Raw genomic sequence first — 21,369 nt, 5'->3', positions numbered from 1 at the left:
TAACTTGCCAGCAGTATTAGCAATGCTTGCCTCAACCTGATAACTGGTTGGAAATATCACGTACAACATGCACAGCATTCTTAATAAAATCAAGCTTTAATTCTAATGGTAAATTACAGTCTAAATATCCTCAGTTAGATCTTCAGATTTATTAGTTTTGATTTATCCCACTCAGTAGCTCAGGAACTTACAGTGAAATTGTGTTAGAAAACTCTTGAAGTAACACTTTTCTTTAAATTTGCTTTCTCTGTTATTAAAAAGGGCTCATATTGCAAAGTACTCAAAAAATTAGGCAGCGTTTTCAAGTGATGAACAGAACTGAACTTTGTTATTTACAAATACTTTGTTATTTATAAATACTTCTATTTTTGGACATAATAGATCTAATGAAATTTCCAGGATTAGCTTCGTGACTGCCAGATTTATTACTTGGCACATTACAATGGAAACATTTCGCATATAACTTTTAAGTTATGACTATCATAAGAAAAAAGAAATTCATGGAAAATGCCAGTTTGGTTTCACTACATGGCAATGCCACAAGTTCAGACAGCTTTGTATTCCTTCCTCACGCAAGTAATGATTCACTGATTCCTAATTCTGGAGCTATTAAAATGTCAGTCTAAGTCCTGTTGCAATAGTAATAAAAATTCTAGTTGACCTGCATTAGCATTTCAAAGATTATGGAACTAATTTGTCTCCTCAAAAAGAAGTGTTCCTCTTTTCTTTGCCAAGAACTAACATTTGCACTCTGTGCACTTCTAATGCAGCTTTCCTTATTTTATATATATTACATTCTCAAGACATTTTAGATTAACAGAGTTGTCGTAAATGCTGTAATTAACAAACACAGTGCATCTGCCCAGTTACAGCCTGATGTCAGTGCATATGCACAAGTGTTAATAAACATTTGGAATTCTTATTAAAATTATTTACCTTACCATCAATACAAAGGCAGCAAACGCAGAAATGTGAAATAATGCTAACTTGATATAGCCCAACAAAGTATTTCAGTCTGGCTTCTTTCCATGGGCCTTACTATTAAAAAATGTATGAAAAGTATTGTCCCAAATCCTGCAGTACTCTTTCATATAGCCATGACAAACGAAGCTTTAAGCTCCTGTGATGTTTAATTTTAGGCCTTTAACATTGCTTGAACAGTTTTTTTCTTCTATTTAGTACTCTTGAACAAAACCCTTGATATCTTGGCTTCCATTCAGTTCATGTAAATTAAGCTTTGTAAAGCTAAATTCAAGATAAGAAGAGGACAAGAGCAGACAGATCACTGCGCTCTAGTAAATTCACAGGTATGCTGGCTTGTGTTTTTCAAATCTTGTTTGTCTCTGTCTTAAGCTCCTCTGAAGTTTAGCATGCCACCAAGTTTCATTTGGACTTTCAAAAATATTGGAATCCACATATAATTTCTAATTTGCCATGGAATTTACTTTAAAGAAAGGGGGGGGGAAGCAGCAAATAAGTGAATTCCATGGTCTTTTTTTCCAGAAAAAGCTGTCTTCTCTGTACTGCTTCCAAAACCAGGGCAAGCCAAAAAAAGGAGTGGGGAAAGGGTTTCACAGTACATGAAAAACCCTTTCAGTCTTCACTGAAAGAAAATATACTGGATACAAAATCTCCCTAAACTACTGATGCTCAACTCAATGTTGCTCTACAATTTCATGAGAGTAGCTTATCTTCCTCCCTCTTTCAGCATAAAATGAAATATTCCTTGGAAGTTGAAAAGACATTAATTATTGGACTGAGTGACATTTCTTTTAGTCCCCAGCAGCAAGGGCTCAGGGGGAGTGATCCTAGCCTTCACTCTTCTTCTCAATTTCTAGTTTAATTCCTATAGTAAGGGAAGTGTTGTTTTAGATTAGTTGATAGACACTACACAATTAGTGGGTTTGGCAGCTGAAAATACCAAAAGTTTAGAGTATTTGGATCACTTGCACAGTCCTTTATGCAGCTAGTAAATGCTACACATAAGAAGAACACACCCCCTAGAAGCAACACTTCGATTTAGTTTTTTATTGAGACAGAGAATTACTGTTCTGTACTATTAGCAGACCAGGAAGATAGCAAAAGTAGTAATCTGTAGATCACAGGCCTTCTTGCTTTTTTCAAGGAATCATTTTTACATACTGAAAAGAGATGAAAGTTACACAATTATTTCTTAAGACATAAACGCTTTGATGGCAACACAGTCTTTAGTCATTTATTGGCACAGGAGAGTCCCACCATAACAAAGTAACTGCTGTGTGCAAGGGTTTTTAATTGCAAGTGCATTTTATTAAGGTATTCTATGTGACTTGACATTCCAGCAGACAAAAGCTTTTCCCACAATCTAGGAAAGTGGGTATATATATATATACAGATTTGTGTGTATATATATTTATATATCAGAGAGAAAAAGAGAGATACAGCATATGCTGTGCATTCTTAAATATGCACTGGACTTGAAGGATAGTAGAAACTATTCTGTCTGGAAAAATCTAAACCACAGCTGTGTTCCTCCTTTAGAAAAGCTGCCTACCCAGGCCAATTTTACCTCATCGTCAACCCATGGATCTGTCAAACAGCATTCAGATAATTGATTATTGATTATTAAGAATTTCTAACTTAACAACGAGACTCACTGTGCCTTGAGCTTTACTGTAACTCAGCTCAACTACAGATGACTATGGTCCCAAGAGGTACACCTCCAGTCTTACTGGTAGCCTAGAGTAATTGAACCTTTAGCCACAGGGAAACCCATAGAAACAGGTACATTCTGAATTTTGGGGGCAAATTTTTATGGGGTGCAGCATGTTTTAAATATCCATTAACAGTTTGAGTTTGCAAAGCCCACGTCCATTAGCTTGTGGTGAGCTTTGGGATGAGGAAGGTTTAAGGTAGGTGTGTCCTGACTGTGGACTTAGAGAGTAAACTGAGTATCTCATGAGGAGATAGACACTTATTTGAATTAGCAGTGCTAACTGACAAGAAAAATAGGATCTTCCATGTATGTCTTTTCCAGAAAAAAACAACTACCAAACAAAACCAGTCTTTGACTAGATTAGGCATTGGAACAGGCTGCCCAGGGAAGCGGTTGAGTCACCATCCCAGGAGGTATTCAAAAAGCACGTAGACAAGGCACTTCAGGACATGGTTTAGTGGGCATGGTTGATGGTTGGACTCGATGATCTTAAAGGTCTTTTCCAACCTGAACGATTCTATGATTCTAAAAAAATCCCCTTTCAGTAAAGCTGAAGAACATACTGATAGCTGTACTCATCTAAGACTGTTACACCTGGACAGACAGCACAATAGTATGTGTGTTACCTTTTGTCTATAAATTGACTCCTACGTCCTTGAGACTCTGTTGGCCAATGTAGCATCAAAGCTTACAAATCACAGACATATCCAAATCATGTCATCTGTTGCAAGAATAAGGGGGGAAAAGGCATTCTGGGACATGAAGCTTTTACCCAATTCAGAAAAGTTGCTAGCTCTAGTAGCTGACCTGGACAACTTCTATTTCAAGCTGCTTTACTGTCAGAATAAGCAATTTTTGCCTTTGCCCATTTTCAGTAACAATAACAATGGTCAAAAAATCATGTGCAATTATTTTGAAATAAGATCTGATTAGAGAAACTGGTGCCAAATGAGTTACCAGCATCAGCAGGCATTTGTGATGCAACTGCTTGCGCTAACGCTGAATTTGGTCTTATGTCTGTCTTGTCTGTAGAGGGGACTATTTTCACCTCAAGCTTTTTAGCAAGTGGGGAGTTCTGAGAATCTAAGATTTCTGCCTTCTGTAGAGCAACGTGTTGCTTTTTCTTCCTTACAATAATTTCTGCTCCTTTTAAGTAAGTAGCCTGTTTTTGTGCTTAGCTAAGCAATTTTTTTAATGCCAGAAGTTTTCAGCAGGATTTCAGGCCCTAGTCTAATCCTCAATGAGTTTAAGAGTTCAGGCAGGTTCTCCTGTGACTACCACTATAAGACAGATTTTTTTTCCCTTCAATTATTAGATTCTTTAGCCTTTCAGGTTGAGGGAGAAGAGGAGAAAAATGTTAAGAAAACAAATACTTGCCACTCTAGGAGTAATTTTTCCTTGTCCCTTCCTAATCACATTTCCTCAGTTTCCCTGGACTCTTCCTCCCATTACAATTTTGTTGAATAAACAGAATGTTCCTTTGGGAAAAGCTGCTTCAGTTGACAGGTGAATGAGAAGGGGAAGAAAAGAAATACGCCTGTTGATCAAAGACCTACCATCCTGTCAACTTCCAAGGAATAATGCATTTTGGGATGAAGGAACAATGCTGGGGAGAGACCAGGGATTCCTGCAGGAGTGAGAAACCCTTCTTTTCAGTCTGTTTAATAAGCAGTAAGAATTACTAACCCCAGCTTCGCAAAACACACATTTAATTCTGCGACAGAGAATACCCAATTAAAAAAACCCACAGAAGTGGAACATGACATTATTAACTTTTAGATGCATTTAGGCCAGCTATATGAGCTTACATCACAGTTTGTTCCTTATCCTCAGCATTCTCTCTCCTCTACTTTTTTAAAAAAGAAACAATGTAGATTATCAGCAAGATGTGTGATCCTCCATCCCATTCTATGGGTTTTCAAAAGAGGGATGAAGAGGATAAGCTAAGCTGTATACAGTAAGACATGTAACACTACAGTCTGAAGTCACTGTTCAGGGGGTTGTGCATCAGTGGGAAGAGAAAGCCCATGCACGTTCCAATAGTTACACCTCCCCACGTATACGTAAGCTCCCTCTCCTGATGTACTTGTAGGCGAGGTAGTAGCATGTATTTCAGGCCTCTCTTTTTTAGATTTGAGAATAGCTCACTTGCAACTTCTCTGTACACCATTACAATTACAGAAGAGAGACAGTATCTTATTTAAATGCATTGGAGGTGTCTGTAACTTTTGCTGGTACCAATGCCAGGCAGGGGAAGATTGAACAGTTTTCCCACTGCTTGTGATTGCAGCCAGAGGATTTATTAGCAAATTAGATTTGCTAATAAGGTCAAGGAAGCCAAAATGCAGGGGTGGCAAGGATTTGGGATTCTTGGGAAATGGCATAAAAAAATAAAAATCAAGGGTGTTCAAAGAGAGGAACACAAATACATAGAAGTGAGACAGAGAGGTTAAGATAAAAACAGAAGAAAATAAAGTGAATTGGGGGAGAAGACAGACAAACCAACATATGAATAAAACAAGGTATTTGAAAAAAATGTTTACAATAGGCAACTGTGTGTTCTGAAAATGTCAGCATTATCTTTTATAAGTTAAAATACACGAAAAGAGGAGATGTCACTTTTTTCCACATACTGTCGCTGCTTCCTCACTTTGGCTAATTCTCCCCAGCCCCCTCTTTTTCCCATCCTTCCATTCTTTTTCCTCCAAAATGAAAAACAAAACAAAACAAAACAACACAAAAAAAGATTTCTCAGCTTGTTCTACACCACTAAGATACTAGCTGTTTCCTATATTAGTATTACAAATAACAGGAATGCCTGGTGATGGTGCTGATTTCTGAAAAGATTGATTTATTAACTGGAATCAACACACTAAATATATATATTTATGTATATATATATGCATATGTGCGTGTAAAACTTTTGTTCAAAAGTGATAAAGAGACATTTTGCCTTAGGTATAAATACTTATCTACAGCATAAATTATTTCACTGGCCATTTTACAGTCATTATTTCGTAACTACTATTCTAAGCGTATTTCAATCAGGCAAGCCTTGCTGTTGGGCAGACCAAGCCTGTAACAGCCGTAGATAAAATGGGTGTAGTGTGGAAGCACAGTACACCAGGAGTGACTTTCAGAGACACAGCGCTGTGGGAAACTGCTGCAGCAACATCTTTCTAAAAGGGAGAGCACACACAACCCAGGCAGGGTTAGCTCTGCTTCCTTGTCTACACTAGGAAGGCAGAAGGATTGCTTCTGAATACTTCCCGCTTCCTGGGGCCAGGACTGAGGCAACAACAATACCTTTGAGCCTTAGGTGTGAAAACCGGATTACGCCCAAGCCCAGCAGACAGACAAGGAGGAGGCACAGCAGGTTCTTGTGGGTCCGAGAACAAGGTATATCACACCTGTCACTTTACAGGAGAGAAATAATACTGCTCATTCATTACCTTTTCTTCTGAGTCCCCTGGCTGGCAGGTAATAACTCCATCTCGTGAGCCCCCAGCAAACGTTGCTTTGCAGTTTGCAAGCCACTGTTTTCAGAAAGAAATTAAAAGAAGATAAGAATAAGCGCTATAGTTTGAAGAAAGGTAAGCAGTATTTTAGTCTCACAGCACAGCATGTAAACAAACAAAAATTTGCAATTGCACTTTTTATGCACACAGACTGTGACAGTTTGCTTTGATTGTAATTTTAAAAGTGTAGTCTTGATTTCTATTAGTATTTGAATTGCATTTCTATTAGTATTTGAACCAAGAAAATTAATTAATTACTGAATAGGATATAGGAGAGACCAGGAATATTAAAGATGCCAATGTTTCTAAAATTAAGGGATACAATAGCTATTTTTTTAGTTCTGGTTCATATGTTCAGGAAGAAACATTTAATGAATCCAGTACCTGAAACATGTTTTTCTACTAAACATTAGTTTAAACAGAACTGAGTGTATCTGCAGTCTCCTGACATAGACGTGCATATACACGTACAAAACCAAGAACATAACATAATCTAGCATACCGAGAGTGTTGCTTCTTTCCTGTTGTTGTATGTGTCCAGGTACTCCTGCAGTTCTAAAACACTGAACTTCAGCTTTTCAAGAAGGCCACAAGAGAGCAGCTGGAGAAACAAAATCAAAATATCTAGTAAATGTCACTATAAAAGAATAAAAATATTAGCAGAATAGAAAGTATAGTAAAGATCTTGCAAAAGATACTTAGATTTACAGATACTAATAGTGAAAAATATTTATATTTATGCAAAAATATAGATAGAATACTATACTGCAAACTCAACAGCAAAAGTTGCACCTGTGATAATGTGGAATCGAAATTGTGTTCTAACAGCCTTGCAGAGGACTTCCCTAAAATAAAATATTGCACAAAGCTTAATTAGTTAATCTCCACAGCTCTCTGATGACGTAAGGCACAGCTCTTCCACAGTCACAGCAGTAGGCCCAAGATTACATTTTGCAAGTTCCTACCTCCATACTTCTGTCTGAGGCCACACTGTCCTGATGCTGTTTGATAAACATGGGCCAGAATGAAAACAATGGGAAGGGCTATCTCATTTATTCCCTAATATATATTTTTATCATCCAGCTCACATCACAGTTGACTCAAATGAAACCACTAAACACGCTACCATCTTTCATGCTGAACTGTGTAAAAAATAGCTTCTCCCTTTCCAGGAGCCAACTGGGTCTGGTAGGCACCTGTTTTATATTAGGTTTTGGCACACAGGCTCAACACATCATAACTATTCTACAGTTCTACGATTCTGTGATTCTATATTGCCCATCTGCCAGTACTTGCCTAATAAAATAATACGGAAAGTTAATGGAAATATGGTTAAGAACAGCAGATAAAAATTAGAGATAGGAGGTGAGCACCTTTTTGACATATCTGTTCAGGAGTTGCTCAAAAGTGAAACAGCCAGTAAAATAACACATTGCAATGCAGCACACACCTTTTGAAAGGAATATACTCACTGTTTCTGCATCTACAAAAAGGGTGGGACATTCCGAACATGATGTTAACATCTGAGAAGACCTCACAAACTTGGAGCCTATTCCTCGCAGGTTGTCTCCCAAGTAACTAGCTGCATCACAGGTTAGGAAGCAGAATCTTTTCTGAATATTCTGGAAAGCAAAATACATTTTATTACATTCTTTACTCAAGTACAAGCTTCTTTCCTTTGCAAACAAACGGCAGGCTTTTTTTCCTTCGCACAATAACACATGTAAAAGAGACCATCTCCCTGTGGAGAACTGAACGTCTGCTCAAGGATACTGAATAATAGTTACTATGCTGGAGATGGTGTACAGCTGGGCAGCTGTGAAACTAATTACAGAATTCATAATAATCTACTACTGAAATACATTCTTTCTTGTAAAGACAATTCAATCTTTATAAAGTCTTTTACCCGCAGGTAGCTTTTTTTCTTGGCTGTTCAGAGTTAACAGAGTTGATCAGCACATTACTTTTTCTGCCCATTCCGGGCATTGTTTTGTTAGTATTCCATGTCAAGTGGCTAATCAGATAATATAATGGACATCCTAATGCCAAACAGCAGCATGGAAAAATCAGAAAAAAACTTTTGTTTTCCCCGTGGGAAAAACTTTCTTACTAAAACTTTTCTGCTGCTTGGGAGGACTCCAGAAACACTGCATGGCATCCGGGAATTATTCTTCTCAGAAGATTTTTTGTGTTTTGAGTCCTAAACCAGTCTAGTCTTCAGAAACATTCTAGTGCTGCTACTTTCTTTTCAGTGAATAATATATAAAGTGAATAATAAATAAAAATAATACATTAGTCTTGAAGGAACTGAAATAATGATATTGATAAATACACAGCAGGTTTCACTGCCAAAATATATCTCACTAAGGCCAGCTGCTCAGCAGGTGGGAGTAACATGAAAATATTTTTAAAAATAAAAGTATGCAACACTTTTATATGATTCGTTCCACGTTACCATAGGCATTCCTCTGAGGAATGTAGGTTAGGACCTGTATTACCGTAAGCATGTCTCACTGGAGAGGCAAATACCAATCTGGATGACAGAGATATAAATAGCCTGTTACTGCTCCTACACTGGAGCGCTGAAGTTAAGCACCTAAAATCAGGTGAGCTGAATTCAGACTATATTGATAATGGAAGCTGTTGGATTCAACGACCTTTTAAAAAAAGCTACATAAGCCCTCACATTGTAGGTAGGGTATACGCTATCAATAATTTATAAAATGTTTAAAGAGAAACTTCCTCTACAGACCAATTTCATAACTGCTTATTTGTGAATCTCTCTCTAAAGCATCTGAACTGGCCATCTGAACACAGTCAAGATCGGATAGACTGATACTTGTCTTACTGTATGTTTCTACCATCTTACTTCAACACAGAAACAAAGTGATATACATGTCACTCAGCACATGGTTCAGATTCTCTGCTGCACTGAGTCTGTAGTAGAGGCAAGGGGCTCTTACGTACCACCAAACCAGGTAAATGATTATTTTTATGAGCAACTAGCAGAATCATCTGAATCATAAGGCTTGGTGACAGTTGGAGATTTACTACTATGATGGCTTCTGAAAAGAAAGATTCAGTCCAAGTCTCAGTGAAACTGTTGCTGACAACTCTTCCGCCAAAAGAAAGAGATCTAGATTTGATCCTTACCAACAGAAAAGAACTAGCTGAGAATGTAAAAGTGGAAGGAAATTTAGAAAAACAGATTATGGAACAGAATCCAAGAGCCGTTGGTTGAAAGGGACCTCTGGAGAACACCTGATCCAGCCTTCAACTCAAAGTGGGACTACTGCCAACACTAGATCAGGTCAGCCATGGTTTTATCTAGCTGAGTCTTGAAAGCTCCAAGGTCAGAGCTTCCTCAGGCTCTCTGACTAACCTGTTTAGGTGCTGCAATGCCCTCCTGGGGAAGAGTAATTTAGTTTATGAATATGAGGTAGTGAAGGAGACAGATTACAGAAATAATACAACCGACTTCAATGCATTCAGAATTTGAAGGAAGGAGCCCATTAGAAATAACTTCATGGGGAAAGGAGATAGAGGTAGCCATTCCTTTAGGAAAAAAAAAAGACAGCAGAAGCACATTCTATACCACTGAAAGACAGAAAATATATTAAAAGACATACATCTGGCTACATCACAAATATTTCACTCAGGCAAATACTCATGCAAAAAAGAACAGAAATTGAAACTGTGTTAAATTACTAACTTGGGTACTAAAAATAGCGTGGTGATGTAGGCACAACGATCAGAGAGGGAGATGCCAAATAAACTAGTAAGAGAAAGAGAGAATGTCAAGAAGTAAACTAGAAATAATTAAGAGGAAGGCCAAGGAATCACAATGGAGACAAACAGCTACTAACAGATGTACTGAAAAGACTGATGTGTTTAATGCCTTCTTTTGCCCTATTGCTCTCAGAAAGGGCACCTGTGTACAGGTAACAATGAGACATCTATGAAAACTCAGGCGAGAACAGATCTTGCTAGTAAGGGCTTGGATATTTTTACATCTTTGCAGAATAGGGAAATTCATGCTATGATAGTTATAATACTGGCTAAAGAGGTCTAGGAGCCAAGTATCTCTGACAACTCACAGAACACAGGGTGTTGTAAAAAACTTGAGGAAAGTGCTTATCTCAAAAAAACCTCAAGAGCAAAAGAATTAAACACAAAGTTCAGGAAATGGGGGAACATGTAAGACATGAATAATAGGCAGTATAGATTTGGTCAGAACAAATCATAACAAACTATTTAATTTTCAGGAAAGGTTAAAATTTTCTATTAGGAGGAGAAGCAATTGATATGTTATATATTAATTCATTTACTATCTTAGAAGTAAGGCAGAGAAACCTGGTCTAGAGGTAACTAGGTGTGCAAAACCAAATTCAGAAGTTAATTATCAGCAGCTGACTGTCCAAGTGGAAAGATGAATTGAGTAGGATTCCACTGGGGACTGTCTCAGGCACTAACCAAGTCATTAATGAAAATACTGATCAATGGAATATGCATGGAAGATTGAGCTGCAGGGGCTGCAAACTCCTTGGAAGCCAGGATTAGAATTCGGACTGATCTTGATAAACTGGAGAAGTGGTGCAGGGAAAAGAAAGAAGGACGAAGTAGTAGGATAAAACAATCCACAGAGCACATTCACGATGGAGAATAACCAGGAAGGCAAAATTTTGTAGAAGAAGATCTGTACACTACATTGGGTTACAAGTGGAAAATGATTAACTGCATTCTACTGTACAGCAGTTAGCAGAGAGAAGTTTTGAAACAGGAATACCTTCTATGAAACAGGTAATTCTCTTACAGTCAGTGCTGTTAAGAACTTAGGCTGAAATACAGAACCTGCTCTTGCTTTTCAAGTAATACACAGACTAACTGAAAAGAGCCCATAGCAACAGTGAGAAGTTTAGAAAATGTGACTTATAGAGAAGGTTGAAAGAACTGAGGTTAAGTAAGAGAAGTTTGGGGTAGGTGAAGTCATGGTAATGGTCTTCAAATATAAACAGCAACTGCAAAGAAGAGAAGAAGTACCACTGTGTATAGAGCAAGAAGCCACGGGCATAAAAAACAGAAAGAGAAGTTTTCAAGCGATAAGGAGAGTTAAGCATTGGACTACATTGCCTAGGAACGTTGTGAAGTTCCACCTTAGCCTAAAGGTTAAGAACAGTCTAGAGAAAAAAGTTAAAAATCATTTGACTGGAATGAAGGTTACAGTTGATCCTGTCCTGGGCAAGCTAAGGAACATGAACTCTTCAGGTCCCTTCCAGCACACATCTACTCATGTATTTTAACAGTTCTAGTTTATTTTATGAAAATAACTTCCTCAGAGCATTTCAGTGATGGCTTCATCAAAAGCTGACCAGTGTACTGTTTAGATTCAAGAAAACATATTCTTCCTTTACTGCTTTCCTTTTCAGATATTCATAAAAGCAATGATCAATCTACAGCTACGAAGATAGCAGTCTTGAACAGTGTTTTAAAATATTAAAATGTCAAACAGCGAGAGACTGTACTTTGGTATCTATGTATAGTACTTCACTAAATACATTTATTTAGCAATTACATGGACTGTAAGTTATCATCTCAGCTATGTCCTTCCAGGTGCAGATTACAGTGGCTGAAATCTTTCAAGCGAGGTCTGAATGCACTATATATTTTATGAAATGAGATTACTGTTAATAATAATGCCAACCACCAGCATATTATGAATAGGTATACACCTGCATATAGTCGCTGAGCTTTGTGTCAATGTAAATAATAATGCAATATTCTCAGAACATTTTCTTCTTAACTTCAGGTTTCCTCTTCTGAGAAGAGGACTTCTCATAACAAAAGGGCTTGACTGTGGAAACTACTTACTAGCTCTCAAATCTACTTGTCTTGGAACTGGCTGGTCTGCTGGAAGACATTTGATTCGATGGAATACCAAGAGGCAGCCATAAAGATAATCTAGAGATCTCTGAACTATGACTCGTTTACAGGAAAAGCACTTCAATAATTTCAGGAATTTTAAACAAGTTTAGCGTGTTGTCGGCAAACATCCAAGATACCATTAACTTGATGCAGACTGAAATGTAGGTGCCCTGGAAAATGCACTTCTTTGACTTCACCAAGTATTTAGTTGACAAGCTCCTCCAAACAAGGATTTTATTTCACAGTTAAAATATTTTGGCAGTACTTTGTGTTGCAAGCCTAGCACATATTGGGCTTGTTTCTGAAACTTCCTGTTGGTGAGGGTCAAAAGTCTTTTAAGTTAGTGGATGAGTAGCAAAGTTTGATGGTGCAAACACAATACAATTCCAGACAAGCTGGGATCTTATGAAAAAAATCTGGGAAAATAATACTCCTATGTTTTAACTCTGAAGAGGAGAACACAGCTTTTTTTATAAACTAAAAATATGGCTTTGACTCCAGCTAGAAAATTCTGGTTTGTTGATACTATTAACACCTTTTTTTTTTTTTATTACTGTTATTCAGGTTTTGCTGTTGTTTAATTTTTTTGGAGAGCAGTATTGTATCTTTCTCCTCCAGTATCAACTGAAGAAAATGAGTAGGCTATCTTCTGAATATAGGGCAAGCACAACAGCAAATGTAGTGTGTGCATGCCAGGATTTAAACAGATACTTTACAGGTGATGTTTAGGTCTTGCGTTACACAGTTTTATTTATTTAGTTTTCAGAAGTGTGACACCGGTTCCTTTTCACCTCTTCAAGGAGAACAAAAAGGACAAATAACTCTCAGAACACTTGAACAGGGCTATTAACCTCTAGGACTGACATAATGGATGAAAAGCTCAAATACACATCATAAGGAAACAGAGGACTAATTTTCAAAATTGAACTCTCATGCACTCAAGTCAGTACTGTTTTGTTCTTCCAAATGGGTATTTATCAGTGTTTAAAAGAATGCCTATACGGCGCCCATATACACAGTGCTGTAATGTTTAAAGGAGGACAGAGTGTGCAGCTAGAGAAGACACGCGATTAACTCCAGTGGAGCACAGAGGAAACAGGATGGAGAAGAGATTCTTACTGTATGATGCTTCTTTCTTACAAGGATAGTCTTAAAGATATGAAAAGATCTTAAGATTGTGTATTTATTAGCAGGGTACCCATTGCTAGTAAAAAATTGTGTACTCTGCGATCACGGGTACTTAAACTCTGCATGAAGTTACCTGGCTGCTGTGTACACTGCTGCAGCATGCTAAACATCCCGCAGCTGCCTCATATAAAGCAGGAGAAACTATTAAAAAAGGCTTTAAGACTAATTACAGGTAAAACCAGACAATCACTCCTTAGAACAGCTTGTAATCTTGACTCCTTTTTTTTCTTATCTTTTTGCAAGATTCTTACCTTTGCGAGCATACAGTTTTAGAAAGGAGAAATGTATTTCTAGTCTTCAGACTCAATCTCTAGAATTTATGTTACATGATGGCAGCTGGATATTTCTATTCAGAAGATTAGGTACAGAATATTTAATAATGTTGACATTTAGATGGGCATGGTCAGAATGCAACAGTTTGAGATGAAAGAACAGATTAACAATAGTTTGAGATTAAACAGCTGTTTCCTGTCTCTTGCAGTTATTGTTTCAGGCTGTTTGTAAAGTACTGAAGAAAATACTCTTTAAAGTGGATCCATATTTTATAAGGTTATCTCCAAACATGCAAGTATAAGATACATACTATTTTTATAACAAAACTGGTGCTAGAAGACAGTTCTGCATGAAGATCTACTATGGCAATTCTGCAGCATGCAAAATTACAATGGTTATATACCTAGTAGTTCATTACTGGTATTACTATCAAGAACCATCCTAATAGCCACACACAATTTAAACATTTTGATTTTCTATCTTCAACTTATTTTCTCACCTTAAACAGGGAAGAGAACACATGAAATGTATACACTGCACAGGAACCATCAGAGTCGCACATGAGCTGGTTGATATGACTACGCCAGGCTTCTTCTGCATCATCACATGCTGCTGGCTGAAATGCAGCAAGGATGGCAGAAAAAAATGGTGAGGGAGGAGGGGAGGCATTTCGATCAACATCTCCAAAACTGAAGGAGAAAAAAAGGTAAACTGTGATGAAAGGAGAATACCAAGAAGGTGGCAGATAAAATACGTTATAGCAGAATGATATAATCACAGGACCAATTACAGCACCTTTCTAAAAATATTCATGAACTTTCAAATTACTTTTGAAGGTTGGCAAGATGTTGGCTACAACAAGAAAAACCTCCAAATCAGAATCCCTATCTTCAGGCCGCTATCATCTATCTTCCTCCATCCCAGAATACTTGAATTGTTTTATCGTACCATTGTTTGGAGGAAGAAGGCTGAAACTTCACAGGAGGATAAAGCCCATGAAGAAAAACTCCTCTTCTAGGAAAACTTGGTTTTAATAATGTATAGCAGAAGTACTGAAAAGACTCTCAGCATGTAGAAACTTTATATATACTGACCTGCTTGGCTCCCCCGCAATGTAATGGATTGGAGAAGACCCATCCCTTCTCCACACTGTTCTTAGGACAGAGCATTATTTTGGCACTCCATGGTCAGTGAAACAGGCTGACTACCGTTTTTAAAGGGTACTAAGCTACTTGAGCTTGTGTATTTTCCCTTGGGATAGAGAAATACTTCCTATGGCTCCCAAGAACAGGAACTGTGATTCTGAAACGTGGCACACAGACAGAGAGTGAGCTCCTTTATATATCCTCATTCCTTTCCTTTCCATAAATACGGGCTAATTGCAGCACCCAAAACTAACTCAGCACCCAAAATCTGAAAGAGCTCCATAAGGCATGGAAAAATCTTCATGCCTTGTTGCAACATATACTGGGGTCCAGCCATGCTCACCAGCAGCCTCAAGAGTATGCAGATGGGATTTTTGACAATATCGTGACTTCCTTATGACCCTTAAGAAATCAGAAGGATGAATACATGGGTGACCTGTTGAACAGATAACTAAGCAGTATTTCCATTACTGCAAATCTTTAAAAACCCCTTTTTTAATTTTGATAAAATATATTACATATATAATGACTAACTGCATAGATGTATGTAAAAATCCTATCTTGTTTCTCCTAGAAGGAAAATCTTGGGCGTTTTTTGAGTTGTGTGATAATTATGCAGGTAATTAGAGCATTGTCTTCTAACTGCTCTAAACTCATGAGAATTCTGTAACTCCGGTGGCCAAAACAGCCATTCCATTAACTAACACCTTGTTACCACTTTGTTGTACAGTGTAAAAGAACTTTTATGAATAATAGCATATACAAGTACCTAGCAAGAGCAAATTGTTCCAGCCTGTCAACTTTCTCTTCCGTCTCTGTCATATCCAGACTAAGGCTATCACTGCATTCAAATGCTCCAGGGAGTTCATTTGTAGACCCCGAAAGGTCGTCCTCATGGACTGCTGTATCTCGTTCTTCATGTACAGCTTCAACCTAGGGGAGTGAATGATGATGTCTTAGAAAACAGCAAATTACTAAGTTAGTTCCACTACTAAATAGAAAGCATTTAATGAAAAAACTCACATGACAACATGTTAAATTGCACAGATATATAAAGCCACAGATTATAAATGACATGAATCAAGTTACACTTCTTCAAAAATATGCTATTTGCTTAACTTGCTGTCTTGGATCAATATTATTCTTAAGGCATTTCTTCAACCTAATTTAATTGTCTAGCAAAATTTCAGATTTCAATGCATTTGGTAACATAGCAGGGGAGTGTTTTTTCAGGCAAAACAATTGGGTTCTTGTTACTGTCAAGCTGTCGTTGTCACTTACCACTTTATAGTGTCCAAGAGTGTATTAAAGACTCTCAAAATATATTGAAAACAATCACTGTCTGAAAGACTATATGCATGTTTAGAATTGAGAATTATTTTTATCATGTCACTTACATAACTTCCATTCAAGAGGAATCCAAAGCATTCTACAGGCCATTACAAGGATTATGCTTCTATCATTTCCTTCCTTTTTCATCCATTAGCACCTAAAGCTCTTGATTTCTTTTTGAAACCTTCCAATTTCTCTTGCGTTTTTGGTCTGAACAAATTTTGCTTCAGTTTTAATCTTTTGGCTTTTGTCTGCATCATCCATAGCATCCTGCAAAGCAGTTCCTGCAGGGATGGATGACTGCAGTGGGTAGCTCAAACTCTTTATCTTTTCTGTATGGGCTATCTCATAAGGTATGTGTTTATGCACATACGCGTATGTGCATGTACATATAAGTGTTGGGAGCGGGTAGGGAGGGAAATCCGTGGCAAGTGGAATTAAAAGAGAAAAGTGGCCCTCTGCAGGTTACCAGACCTGCTTGGATCCTACAGATAAATTCCGGGGATTTGCATTTCTAAAAATTAAACAAAACTTGTATCAGAAAGGACAGGATCAGAAATTAAGTAGGAGAAAGTTTTTTTGGTTTGGTTTGTTTTTTAAGGGAAAGGGATAGGAATATTTCTGAGTCCAGGGTGGATGAAATGAATCAGACCACAAACCATCTTGAAAAGAGAAATGAAAGCTATAGGGCTGAATTACCAGAATATGAACCAGAGCAGCTGGCAAGAAGTGTAAATGTTTTATGGTTCTTGAAGAAGTAGTTAGTATTAACCACTTTCAAATATGAAATATTAGCTTGAAAGAACCATTGGTTTGTTCACTGTAATTGCAGTGTTTGTATGAGGAAAACACATTTTGATGGGTAGAGTAAGGGAGGAAGAAAGAGGAAGCAAACACCTCTCAACCACTGGAGTCCAATATGATGCCCAAAAAGCAGAACAAACAAGTGGACTCTGAATATTCATGCAGGATTGGAGTACACTTGCAGAAATTGGTGAGTTTAGGTAACTTGAAAAATATATAAACCAGCATCATCTGAATCTTTGTATCACTCACAGCTTTATCCATCACTGCCTTCTAATCCCTTATAAAGACTATCTTAATTATTGTGATCACTATCTTTAACAGAAAATAAGTTTAACTAATTGCACGCCGTTAACATAATACCTGGGTTTTGGCACTGAAACATTTGAGAAGAGGCCTACTTAATCAGTCTGTTGCTCCCATTCACTGCGTCTATTTAAAAGTTGAGTTGATATTTTTGGTTTTGCTTATGATGCAACAACTAAACATTTTTGTACAGCACTAAAAAAGTAACAAAAAATTTTCCTCTGCATTGCTGACATACCATTAGCTCTCTGAAAGTAAGAACTCAGAGGAAAAGAGAAACAGGAATGAGCTCAGACTTTCTGTTATCAAATTAAGTAAAAATTATTTAGGTGCAAGTTTCAAGTTTTCTGACTAAAAATTGGATGACTTCTTCCTTAAAATAAATAAAACCCCAGGCATTTTAACATTGTTTATACTGAGTCCAATTTGTTTGGAGTAAAAATACAGAAGTATGCATACTAGAAGAAAATATCTTTGAAGCAAAACCCACCAAGGCGGCATTCTGTGTAAAGCTTATCAATTCAAACATCTTTGTAATACTGGCAAATCCCTGTCAGCTTGGGTTATGTATTTCACCAATATCAAACCTGTCTCAGGACTAGCTGAATTTGTCTGTGAATCCCACAAGAAACAGCTGTGATTTTACATTCTTCACTTATTTACTTTTTCCAAAGCTTTTCATTTTTTGATGAACACTTGTGCATGGGTATTGGGACATTAAAGACATTTTCACAGTAAAGATTCTAAAACCCCAGGCATATATGAAACTCATGAACTGTGATTTGCAATTCGTAATGTACATACCATTAGCTACTGCAGCTGGATGCATGAGATTAGCTGCAGTCACCACCTGCAAACATATCTGTTCTGACTGCAGCTTCCTGAACTGAAATTCTGCCAACTTCTGCTGCTTATGGTTGTTATGTGGTAACTTGCCTACCAACAGTTGTTTTGACAAATGATAATGAGTTTACCTTTCCCACAACCATTATTTTGAGAGGTTCCCCTCCTTTCCTATCCTTACCCACATTTCCCTCCTCCTGTCCCTTCTTCCTCCTGGGGAGGTTTCTGTTCAATTCAGCACAATTCCAACCTCCTTTTCTATGACCTCTTCACTAGAAGAGAAGCCAACGATTACACAAGACATATTCTTCCCCTGCCCCATTCTCCTATACTGCTATTTCTGCAGAAGTCACCCAGTTTAGACATGACAGAGAAAGCTTTACTGGTAAGGCAACAGTGTCATAAAGCCACCAACCCACACACACCCCCTGCCCCAGATTATATTTCTGGAGAGACACTGAGAGGGGTAGGTTCACCGGATCTCCCACAAACAAGTATTATCAAACAGAAAATTAAAGATACTGTCCCCACATTGATAATAACTTACCAACCTTAGTCTATGTTCATCTTCTGATACAATTGTCTGAAACAAACTGTGCTGAACATGGTTGTTGTATCCTTGCAAATCCTGCCTCCCCACCCCCCCCCCAAGATGGCTTAATATTGCGGTCATGAATTTAAAATTTCTGAGTGTCTGCCAAAAGGCAGGAACTGAATCCAGTGCACACAACTGTACAATAGGTTCCCACATACAAAAAAATCTCAGAGAATACACGCATACACCCACCACATGAGTTGGCATATCGTTCTTTTAAATCCCCGTGAAGAACAAAAGAATATTCCCTTAGGGTTGTAACTTGTAGCCAGTTCATGAATTTGTCTTCCAATGAGCTTGTAGTATCTTGGTGTATATGTTGTGCAATATACTTAAGAAACAATAAATAAAATCTTTTAATTAAGAAAGTATAAGTAGAAAGGAAAGAGTATGAATGTGTGGGAACATATGAATGTATTGTACTATGCCATACACTGACATACAGGAAGTCAGAATGAACTTGCTTTCACAGATGAAACCTTTCATGAAAGTGTAAGTAAAATGAACTTGTAAAAGTGTTATGTAAAATACAGTCCAGTTGGAAAAGAAAGTAAAAATATATTCACCTTGGATCCTTCAGACACTTGGAGATTATTCATATCAGGCAAAGACACATCAAAGCTGGATGCTCCTATATTAAAATGATGAGGGTCTGCTGAGGTTGTGCCACACGATGTAGAAAGTGAGTCAATATGATTCGTATCCTCAGATGGGGAAAGAGTTATAATCTGTTTGAAAGACAACAAAAGCACAGAAGTGAGTATACAGCTACCCTACCACACACTGCTTTTATGAACATGTAAAGCAGACATTGTCTTAAAGGGCAGTGATGGTGGCTCTCTTAGTTTGTACATGCAGCCATGTAATAACCCTTTTGATGTTTTTATCATAAAAATTGTATGCAAACATCCCAGAAGTGAACAATGAAAACCTGACACAGTTTACCAAACTGGAGTCTTGTCCTATTTCTTTAAGTATTAGATACATCAGAAAGATTTACTACTGGCCAGTTGTGCAAAATTGTCACATAGTAATTTGTGGAAAAAAGGGCAAATAATCAGACCTGATGTTTCCTGTGTTTCAAACTTCGCATTAAAATTCCTGTTTACGTTTGCAAAGAAGGGAAAATCAAGCAGCGACAAAACACTGCATTGAGTGCCACCCCCCAATTTCAGCTGATGAGATTGCACCTGGGCAAGAGGAACCTCAAAGCCCAGCTTATTTAAAACCACAACCCTATTTTTTCTTCAATTGCAAGTTTGCAACTTACTAGGTCTGAGTTCTCCAAGATTTGGCTGGTGGTCAGGTCCTCCTCCTCTGATGACTCATCGGAGTCCTCATGGTTCATTTTGTTCAGGCTGGGCGTGCTCCCCGAGAGCTGGCTCTCTTCCAGCAGCTGCATGTCACACTTGTCCAGGCTATCCAGGGACCGTCTGCGTACTCCCCAGTTGAAGTTGTCCATGCTCTCACCCTGAAATCGGATATAGGGTCAGCTTCCTTCATCTGAAACTCATCATATACAAACCACTAATCATTAGATCAAAGTTAGGTCAAGAAATATTTTTATGTAAAAATACATACAAACTTGATATAAGCATTATTTTATTTGTTTACCTGGAGATAAGAGCAGAAGCATGGAAATGACAGTTAAATGAAGATTCATTCTTTTCAGTATTAGATGTTTTTCATGCATTTGCTGATTTAAGAATTCATTTTTGTAAGTCCACATATACACACACCTCACTACCAGTAGAGCAATGACAGGCAAAAGAAAAGTTTGGAAGCAATTTTAAAGGATTTTTCCATGATGTTTAAAAGTATTAGGAGCACAGTTCATAATAATGGTTCAATTGCAAAACATATGTTAAAGATTTTAGATTCTTTGCATTACATACATAATCATAATGTTGAGTGGATTTGAATGAACCTTTCATTTACACACAAAATGTAATAGCTAAAGCAGCAGACCTTTTTCAACTTTTATTGTAGGACCATCTTGCTTATTTTTGTAACTTGAATTTATCTGAATTATTTGAAACTACACTTTGCGAATAACCTGATTAGCATTGCCTGAGAGTTCACGTTTTAAAAAGGACACAGTCAAATGGACCAAACATTTTATATTGACTTTCAGTTCTGATCCCACCTGCAGCTGCATTAAGCCGAGTGCATTAAGCAAACTGCGTTAACTATTTGTTAGGCTGGTGAACTGATACAAAGATCACTTGATTTCTTTCATGTATAAAAATGACAATTAGTCTCCCACCATTTTTCCAGTATGTATTTGCCAGTGGACTCTATCCATTTTCCCTAATTGCGCTAATTTTCTTGCTCCCTTCTCCAAGGCTAGCCAGGTGTCTGTCTGGCAAATGCAGGAGCGTGTCCACAACCGCTCCCGTCATGGACCCGCAGAGGCCAAAGGGGCCTTACACAGCATGAAGGGTCCACCCAGAAGTATCCAGCTGCAGTTTTGAGTACTTTATCTAAGTGAAAGTCCTCAACCTTGCATCAACATGTGAAGGAAATTTATAGAGAAAGATGTTTCTTTTTAAGGTTCAGGGCTGACTGTTTTAAACAAGACTGTAAGATGCAACACTCTTAAACAAGCAAACCAACTGCTGAAAATTCAAGTTGACAGGGAACTTTTAAATATGAATTTGACAAAAATATAGTTCTGCCTAAAAAAATCATAAATATTATTATCAAATGACTGATAATGAGTATCTCCTGGGTTTACGCAGATTAAAA

At 37.6% G+C, this 21,369-nt stretch overlaps 1 protein-coding gene across 7 annotated transcripts in view; it reads right to left on the bottom strand.

Annotated features, from left to right (window-relative positions):
* FRY (FRY microtubule binding protein) overlaps positions 1–21,369 on the bottom strand; it is a 253,146-nt gene that overhangs the window by 7,338 nt on the left and 224,439 nt on the right. For all 7 annotated transcript variants that reach the window (XM_052812244.1, XM_052812240.1, XM_052812241.1 and 4 more), the window contains 7 exons: positions 19,892–20,092; positions 19,188–19,349; positions 15,511–15,674; positions 14,096–14,285; positions 7,686–7,835; positions 6,716–6,814; positions 6,148–6,231 (listed from right to left, as the gene is read on the bottom strand). In XM_052812244.1, coding sequence (XP_052668204.1) covers positions 6,148–6,231; positions 6,716–6,814; positions 7,686–7,835; positions 14,096–14,285; positions 15,511–15,674; positions 19,188–19,349; positions 19,892–20,092 — 1,050 coding nt within the window. The remainder of the gene's footprint in view (positions 1–6,147; positions 6,232–6,715; positions 6,815–7,685; positions 7,836–14,095; positions 14,286–15,510; positions 15,675–19,187; positions 19,350–19,891; positions 20,093–21,369) is intronic.

Source organism: Harpia harpyja, chromosome 17, assembly GCF_026419915.1.
Source record: "Harpia harpyja isolate bHarHar1 chromosome 17, bHarHar1 primary haplotype, whole genome shotgun sequence".
Classification (NCBI taxonomy): Eukaryota; Metazoa; Chordata; class Aves; order Accipitriformes; family Accipitridae; genus Harpia; species Harpia harpyja.
The sequence above is the reverse complement of the archived record's forward strand: the minus strand, read 5'-3'. Positions and strand labels throughout refer to the sequence as shown.